At 46.4% G+C, this 9240-nt stretch overlaps 1 protein-coding gene across 1 annotated transcript in view; it reads right to left on the bottom strand.

Moving 5' to 3' along the window:
- Strip1 (striatin interacting protein 1) overlaps positions 1–8150 on the bottom strand; it is a 19932-nt gene extending 11782 nt beyond the window's left edge. The window contains exons 1-8 of the mRNA XM_028757404.1: positions 7947–8150; positions 4617–4686; positions 3851–3925; positions 3392–3526; positions 3183–3303; positions 2109–2177; positions 987–1093; positions 749–876 (exon numbers count right to left, since the gene is read on the bottom strand). Coding sequence (XP_028613237.1) covers positions 749–876; positions 987–1093; positions 2109–2177; positions 3183–3303; positions 3392–3526; positions 3851–3925; positions 4617–4686; positions 7947–8126 — 885 coding nt within the window. The 5' untranslated portion in view covers positions 8127–8150. The remainder of the gene's footprint in view (positions 1–748; positions 877–986; positions 1094–2108; positions 2178–3182; positions 3304–3391; positions 3527–3850; positions 3926–4616; positions 4687–7946) is intronic.
- Between the last annotated feature and the right edge of the window lie 1090 nt (positions 8151–9240).

The raw sequence follows: 9240 nt of genomic DNA on the forward strand, positions 1-9240 counted from the left end.
TGCACAGGAAATAAGTGTGTGCACATACCGCACATACACCAAATGCATACCCACATGCACAGGAAATAAGCAAACAAACAAAACGTAAAGAAGAGCGCCAGTGGCGAGCTGCAGAGACGGCTCAGTTCCCAGCACCCACACGGCCGCTCACACCTGCTGTAACTCAAGTTCCAGGGGATCTGGCATCTTCACACAGAAAGTATGCACCAGTGTGCATAAAATTAAAATAAATAAATTAAAAAAAAAACAAAAACGCTCCAGCGATGTAGCTCAGTGAGGTCTGTCTGCCTAGCACGCATAAGGTCCTAGTCCCGTCTATAACACCATTAAACAAATGCAACCAAGTAGCTACATTTTCACATAATTCAGTATTCAACAAGAAATGTAGATATTCATCATTATCCATAGAGACTGGCTCTGGGAACTTCCCCTCACCCCTCTCCTACAGGGAGACATCACATCCCTCATGAGATGGAATGGTACTTGTGTTTAACCTATGCACAACCTTCTGCAGGCATGAAATCATCCCTAAATTATGTCTAATACCTAATGGTACATAAATTATTGGGACACTAGTTAAGGAATAACAACAAGGTCCATACAGTCAATACAGATGCAAACTTCATCCTATGACCTGTATTTGGATGTATATATGGATGTGAATCTACAGGTACAGAGGCCAACTGTATAGAGATGTCTCTTTCCTCCCAGTGTCCTAGCATACAAGTGCCCCCAAGAAGGTGCTCACCAATACAGTCTTCCAGAGCAGCAAGAGAACTTTCTTCATGGGGAAGTGGGGGGCATGGCCACTGCAAAATTTGGTCACCATCCCAAACAGCATGATAGCAAATGGCTCGTTGTTGTACAGAGGGGAACCTGGAAGTGACTCAAAGATATCAGGACCCCAGGCAGCAACAGGACCCACCCAAAGCCCTCCAGTCTCAGCTCCCAAGCAAGGCCTCAGAAGAGCATCCCCAGAGTCCTACCCAGCTCAGCTCTGAAGGTCTGTTGCATCGTTCTCCACTCAGCCTTGTCACTGTCACAATCCTGGTGAACAGTCTCCACAATCAAGTACATGATGTTGAGCAGGACCCTGAGTACAAGAACCAGCTCGTAATAGAGTAAGACAGGAGCATGCTCGGCCAGGAGTGGTAGTGCATGCTTGTAATGCCAGATCTTAGAAAGCTGAGGCAGGAGGGTCTCAAGTTTCAGGCCAGCCTGGGCTACATAGTAAGCTCTAGGTTAGCCTAGGTCATATATGAAGACAGTTTCAAACAAACAAAAATGTGAGGGAGGAGCCCCTGGGCTTTCTCACTTCCTGGCTAAGATATAAACATCTGTGCGTGTGGTAGGGGATGGCTGTAATACAGAGAAACCCAAGAAAAGAAATGACACCTGAGACCCTGAAGAGTAGCGAGGTGTTTGAATCTTTCTTCCCAGACCATAACTGTATTCTGTATTTCCAGCTTTTAAAAGGAGCTTACTCAAAGCTGACAAATATGAACAAGAACGGCCTAAAGAATTCACTGCCCTAAGCTTCCTGGAAAGGAAAGGAATACTACTTAAGAGTAAGCTACTAAGGTCAAAGGATTATAGAAAGGGGAGCAGAGACGACCAGGTGGAGTGGAAAACAGGAGGTGAAATGCAGAGACCCTGACTACAGGGAGGAGAACCGAAGTTCAAACTCCAAAAACAGATTTCAACCCTAAGACATAGAAAGATGACCCCATTGTTTAGCAGCTGCTATTTCTGTGCAGCCATGAAGCACTGTCAGGAGAACCCAGTGTAGATGGGGTCACACTGTACACACGGGTGTACAAGGGCAAGGTCCTGGCTTTTCCACATATAAGGTACTCTACAGCCAGCTTCTCAGCAGGTCTATTAAGTGGCTTGATGCTAGGTTTCCTCTGAATTTTCCAGGTTGCCTCCCTCCCCTCAGGTTGCCCCCCTCCCCTGAGACCTCATCAAGGCCTACTAATGACTCTCAGTGAGTCTATCACTTGAGCTGATTAATGTGTGCAAAGCAACGCACACACAGCTAAGAAATGCTCAGCCTTGCTCTGAGCTCGCTTTCTGGCTCAGGGTACCAGGCTTGTAGCTCGTCTCACCTCAGGTCTGTGCTGTCAGCCAGGGAGATGGCAGGCTTCCTCACTGCACTGCTGCATGCGGCACTGTTACTGCAGGAGAGATCTGAATCAGACAGGGCAAGCGAGGGAGGGAAGTGACGCCCTTGACAGGACTGTCCCATTAGGCAACACGATGCTGTGTGTCTTTAGGCTTTACATGAGACCGTAGGACACCACTCTGGTTAAGAATTCAAGCCCTGGACTAGACTGCCAAGTCTCAAAGTGTGAATGCTGGCTCTAACATTTACTAGTTAGCATATGTGGACAAAGTAGAGCCAACTTCCCTGTGTCTAGCTGCCTCACCTACAAAATCAGGGTGAAAACAGCACTTGCCTCATTAACATGAATCAGAATATGTAATGTCCCAAGAATATTGCTGAGTACTCCCTGAAGATGCAGTACTAGTGAGCGTTTTCACTTACTGTATTCATTTTGTTTTAATTTTGTTTGGTTTTTGATATGGTCTCACTAAGTAGCTCTGGCTACCCTGAAACTCACTATGTAGACCAGGCTGGCCTCTGGTAGCAATCTTCTTTATTTATGATGGCTGTTATCCTTAAATGAGCAGTAGCTGGCCTGTCCATGAGACAAAGGACCAGGGCAACAAGCTTTGCTGTTCCTACATGTCAGATTTGGACTTGGTTTTCTGCTGTAGGGAATATATAGAGGGGGTTCACAGGATCAAAGAGTTTAAGATGAGAAGTTTCCTTTGGGGGGTGTTTTGGGCCTGGGCAGGATCTGCCCAGGTACCAACGCCCCAGCATTACAGAGTGTGTGCAGTCAGCACAAGAATCCTCATGACGTTCTATCAACATGGGAACCTCTCACCCTTCTCTATCATTTTATTTTCTCATCTCTCTCTCTCTCTCGTATATTATTTTCTAAGGAATCATTAAGTAGGTTCTCCATTATTCAACCCTGTATGCTCCAAACAGCCTGGAACAGACCCTTCAGCTTAAGTGGCCTATTTACCTGTTTCAAATGTTAGTTCTACAAGCTCGAGCCCACCTCCCACTGCGCCCTGCCCTGCATAAGCCCCTCAATAGAAGTGCTCACTCTATTTCCATGTTCAGAAGCTCCACCAAGGCATTGAACGTGCCCACCTCCAGGAGCAGAAAGATATTGTAGCGCATCCAGAACTGCACTTCTGCCTCTGAGCTGCACTCTCCAAAGGTCCCTGTAAACACAGGGCAGAGCTTACTGGGCCCTCCATACACAACTTGGCATTATCACTGGCAGAGGCCCAGGAGATATCCGTACAGTACCTTGGGCAACATAGAGAATTGCTCGGGCCACCTTGAGTCTTTTCTCTCGGGCAGTGACTTCCAAGCCATCCAGAAGCCTCATGGCATGGGTACGGTGCTGGTTGGTATCTAGCTCAGTCCACTTCTTGTCTGTCACTGCAGAGCAAGAGACACTTATAATTGAGCCCACACAATTCCTCACAATGGAATGGACTGTATTAATCTTTCAAATCAGGACAGTCACAGGACCAGAAGGACAAGTTACTCCTTCATAAGGGGTAAGGTCACACTGCTGTTCTGTAAATTGGAATTTCCATCAGAATGCCCAGAAGGCCCACTCTACATGTCATATCTGGCCTTAAACAAGCAGCACAACTATTTTTCATATTCCTGCATGGCTTAGATCAGTTAGACAATGAAGAGAAGTCCTGTGCTGTCCTGATGGGACAGGGAACCAAGAAGTGAGAGAAATGATCTTACCATGGATCCGGAAGTCCTCCTCAAAGCATTTTCGATTCATCATGAATTCTGGTCCTTCTGTATAGCTGTAAAGCTCTGTCAAAGAGCAAAGTCTCCTGTCACCACACTCCACGTCAGGTCTCACACGAAGCAGACAAAGTCAGGCTTTCCTTTCCAGCCCCAACTGCATTCCTGCCTGAGTCACAGTGATTCTCAGACTACTCTTTCTAATTACTGAGTGAAGAAGGCCTTAGTGTTCTGATGTGCTTAAAGAGATAACAGCAGCCTCTGCAATGTCAGTGGAACATACATTGGGCATTTCTAGTAAGATGTTCATCAGACTGTACTGTACCAGAGGCTGACCATCACCCTGAATTATATCTTTAGTGTCATGTCCTGAGTAAGGATTGTGAAGACAGGAGAACAGCTCATGCTGACCTCACAGTCTCCATCAACAACAGTAGCAGCCACAGATGTGCCAAGATTCAAGCACAGCTGCCAACATTCCCGTGACTTACTGGTGTGTGAGAGAGCACTGTCCAGTTGGTATATCAGTGAGTACCACTAACTAACTGCCTTACATGGGGCTGGGCGCTAACCAATTCAGCTGATGCCAAACCAGAGTCTTCATGGAAATAAAGGACAATCTCAAATTTCCAGATACACAGTCCAAGTTAAATAGCTAACTTATGTTTTAAATATCATAAATAGGAATAACTAGGAAAACAGCCAATCTTAATCTTCTTAGGAACCCAGTCAAAAAATACAAAGGTCTGTTTGTCTTTACCTGCGAGCTCTGCAGCCCACTTGTCTGTGTCGGCATACTCAAACTCCAGGTCTGGAGACTCAGAATAGCCCTGGTGAACGGAAAGAATGTCACATAAAGATCCTCCCGAGTATTTAAGGGTAAACACACATGCCTCAGAGACTGCACTTCATGACATCAATACCTCTAATTTTTATTGATTTTTATCACAATATTTTGTCTCCTGGACTAATGGAAGCCCCCTTTACGCCCTGTCCAGCACCCTGTATTTTACCTTCAAAGCACCCACTCTGTACTACAATTATTCCCTGAATTATTTTTCTTTCATCCTCCTCTTCATAAGACGGCAAGTTCCTCGAAACAGAAACTCTGATTTACTGGCCACTGATACCCACTCCATACCTGTTCAATAATAAACACAAAACTTCTATCTACTTTGTGCAGTAACTGACCATTCCATACAGTACTGAATATCTGGGAGTTTCACTTCTTTCTGAACTGTGGACTCTGAACGGCTAAGGATAAGACGAGTATTGAAACCCTCAGGCACCCTGCCCCATCTCAATTTTCAGTGAGAACTGACAGAGAAAGCAGAAATGGAACAGACTGGCCTCCCTCCCACACACAGGAGAGAATCTGTTAGGGATAGGTGATTCCAGAGAACACGCCATCTTGGAAGTCTTGTACTGGGAAGAAAGGATAAAAAGGATACACCCAGTCCTGACTAATGTACTTGGAAGGCCAGAGGGTACAGTTCAGCATAGGGCACCTTGCCTAGTATGTGCTAGACCCTGGGCTTAATTCTCAGCATGGGCTGGAGAGGGTGTATGTGTGAGTGAGTCAGTGGGATGGAGGGTGGAGCCAGGAAAAACCTTCTAATAGATAATGACCTCTGGCAAAATGACACAACAAACCCACAAACAATAACTCTAATCCTTATTCATGGATACTAATGGACACTTTCATAAGCTACTGAGTTTATGGTAAAATGATTACCTAATGTGTAGGGTCCTGGGTTCAAGTTCTAGTACCATTAAAATACAAATACAATTAATAGTTGCACACATTACTGAGGTTGAGCTTCATTTATGAAATGGGAATGACAAAAACCTGCTGGGGACTTTGCTTAAGACCTTCTTTCTTTCCTTTTTGAGATTCATATCCATTATATCATGCATTGTGATCTTATTCACCACCAAATCCATCAGCATTTCTCAGCCCCTCCCAATGTGCTTATGTAGAGACAAGGTTTTACTATGCAGCCCAGGCTGGCCTTGAACTCTGAGGCTCCTTGCTCAGCTTCCTGCATGTTGAGACTGGAAGCATGCTCTGCTGCCTTGGCTAGTTTTGAGGATTAATAAAGTTTATTTGGCACATACTGAGCTCTCCTCCAATGTCAGCTCCTTGTGCTCTAGGCACTGATCAGATTCCCAAACTACTGACTTCAGCTGTCACCAGAGGTGGGTGCAGCATCAGCACCTCCAATGCAAGGAGGCAGATCGATTTGATGGGCCTTCCAGACGTTGAATGCAGTAAAATCAAAGGGTAGGAAGAGAAATTAAAATACATAATAGAAGCTGAGGACATACCTCAGCAGTCTAGTGGTTGCCTACCTTGCACAAGGCTCTGAATTTGATTCTCAGCACCACAGAATAATATTATTAAGTCTGGGCAATGGTGGTGCACACCTTTAATCCTAGCACTCAAGAGGCAGAGGCAGATGAATCTCTGTTGAGTTTGAGGTCAGCCCCATCTACAGAGTAGAGTTCTAGGACAGCCAAAGCTACACAGAGAAACCCTATCTCAAAAACAAAAAACCCCAAACAAACCAACAACAAACAAAACAAAATGCATGAAACGGTATTTATCTGACTATTTTTGTGGCTTCTTAGGAAAATTTAAAACTTCTTTACCTGCTGAGCAATCTCACCATCCCTAACATTTTTTAAAATGTACTTTATGTGTCTATCTGTGTGTGTGCATGTGTACATACAAGTGTTCACGGAGGTCAGAAGAACGGCACTGGATCCCTAGTAGCTGGGGTTATAGGCAGTTGTGAGCTGCCCAACATGGGTGATCCCCTGAGAGAGCAGCAAGTACTTTTAATCACTGAACCATCTCTCCAGCCCACTCAAACATTTAAAAAAGAAAGTAGGGGGTGTAGTTCAATTCTCAGGGTCCTCTTCAGAAAAACTGGACAAGTCTGGTCACTAAAGGTCTCACAAACTTAACTTCCATATTCCTCCATATTTGAGAGATCACTGAGAAGTAGCCACCGATCACCCATCATTCCACAATAAAAGGTTCCTAAAAGGTCCATCTATTTCAAAAAGGCCACGCTAAGCTCATCCTCTCTACTCTGTGCTTGCTTATTTGTGACATGTGTTATCAGAATTTGAGCCTGCAACAACAAAACATGTTTTAAGGGAACTGATTTCAGAGGTTTAAAAATAGTATCTTTAGTCTCTGGTACAAGCTGGAGCATCAAATATGGATTGGAGGAATTCCCTCAGTAAGTGCCTAGCTGTTCATCACACTGGAAGTTGTCTCAGGTGGAGGAGATTGCGTAGTAAGCGCTCTGGGAATGAATGTGCTGATTAAGAAGCCCTGAAATGCTGCGGCGACGACGGGTGTGTGTGTTCATTCATGAATTCTGCAAACGGAAGGAGTGGGAGGAATTTTAACTTGGGGTGAGGTGAATAGCTCCAGACTGCGCGGCAAAGGGAATCACAGCTCACTAGCAAGAAGGAGAATCCCGCGCCCTTTGTGTACTTCTGATGCTTAACAGCACGGCAACTGGGCTCACTGGGCGTACAAAAATACTTTGCAATGTCTGGCCGTGGTTTGACCCTGCACTGACTAAAATTGGGAGGGAAGCCACAGTGTGCCCTCTCTGCTACTCACAACCAGGAGCAGAGCAGCACTAGAGAGAGCTCTGTTCTAAGCGTCCAGGTAAACTCTCCAGGGTCCCTTCGCAGCTATCTGGCGTCGCCCACCACCCTCCCAAGATTAGCGGCCGGAAGTGATGAGGGGCTAACAATCAAGCAGACCACCGATTTTGCACCCCGGGAGGACTGTGCCTCAGGCCACGCCCCCGGGAGCAGACCCGCCGTCCCCGGCTCCAGGACCTTCTCCCCGGGCCGCATCAGAGTTTGTGACAGGGCTCCAGGCTTTTCTCTCCGAGGCCGTGGCGGCTGCCAGCCTCGCTAACTGCACGGTTTTCGGTAAAGTGACAGCTCCCAGCCCCGTGTCAAGCCATCCGGAAGCCCGGCTGGGCCCAGATGCCTCCCCGGGCCCGGGACCCCCTCTGCCACCCGCCCCGTGCCAGCCTCGCCCCCCTGCAGCTCTGACCTCCGAGTCTTTGCGTTGGTTGCGGTTGAATTCGCGGGCTTTGCCCCCCGGCAGGAGGCCTCCGGCGGCCCTCGGCGTCCCAGGAGGAGGCTGTGCGGTGGCAGGCGGCGGAGGAGGTGGCGGCTGGGGCTGCTTGTTGTTCACAATCAGAGGGCCGGGACCGGCGGCTGCCGGCTCCATCTTGGCTGCTCCACACCCCCGGCTCAATTCGCACACGGCCTCCGTCAGGCAACTCTCGCGTGATTTCCTCCAGGAAATTTCCCCAATCGCCATATTCAGTGTGGCTGCGTGTGTTGAAAGCCGCAACTGCCAATCACCTCCCAAGGTCTTTCCCTTCTTTGTCATTTAGTTTCTCCTCCCTCCTTCCCGTGGAACTAAGTCAGAGACGTGCGGTTGGGCTCACAGGAACTCCTTTAGGTGTCTTTATCTGTGAGACGTAACACCTGAAGTAGTTTAGTTGTCTATATCATCGCTTTGCCTGTCCTCACGGCCCTCCCTGTTCAAGGTGAGGCAGGATGAAAGGGGAAATTAGGGAGACATCAGTAGAGAAAGGAATCCCTTATTTATGGGTCTTGTTGAAGAGTTTTACTAGCAAAGAATTTCTGTACAATTAACAACTGATTATGGCTTTTCTCCCACCTTCCAACTAAAAAGTCTGTAGGACTCTGTAAGAAACACCTTGTGCAACCCTAGGGACTCCTGGATTTACTTTATCAGATTATAATTCCATCCAAGGCACCTCTGGAGACACGTTAATAATCTTACTTCTCAAAAGAGACAAAATGCTCAGGGGTGGAGTGGAGATTTCTTAGTCATATAACTTGAGAGCCCTCAAAATGATATGCATGGCTAATATTAAGCCAGTGAAGTCTCCCTTGGGAAGACCATCCCTACACTCGGGGATGGATGTCTTACTTCCTTTCCTTTTAGCACCTTTCTTTCTTTTAACCTTCAACCTAAAGTCTATATTAGATTATCTTCACTGCAAGCTCCAAGTCTGCTTCATAATGGATAATCTTGAAATTCTGTTCTGCATTGAAGACACAAATTCTGGTTTGAGCCATACACATAGTACAAAGACATAGATGTAGGCAAACAAAAAACCCATACATAGTCAAAAAAACAAATTTAGAATTCTGGTTTGGCCTGAGTTGATGTCCCTAAAAGATTAGGGGAACTCCTTCTTGTGGGGCTGAGGGTGACAGTGTGGACTTGTATCTGTCCCCAAACCACTGAAATTTACTTTAAGGATATAATAATGAACAAAAATAGAATTCTGGTCTTTGTGGAGTTT

The sequence above is a fragment of the Grammomys surdaster genome, unplaced genomic scaffold (genome assembly GCF_004785775.1).
Source record: "Grammomys surdaster isolate TR1022 unplaced genomic scaffold, NIH_TR_1.0 126158, whole genome shotgun sequence".
NCBI classification, from domain to species: Eukaryota; Metazoa; Chordata; class Mammalia; order Rodentia; family Muridae; genus Grammomys; species Grammomys surdaster.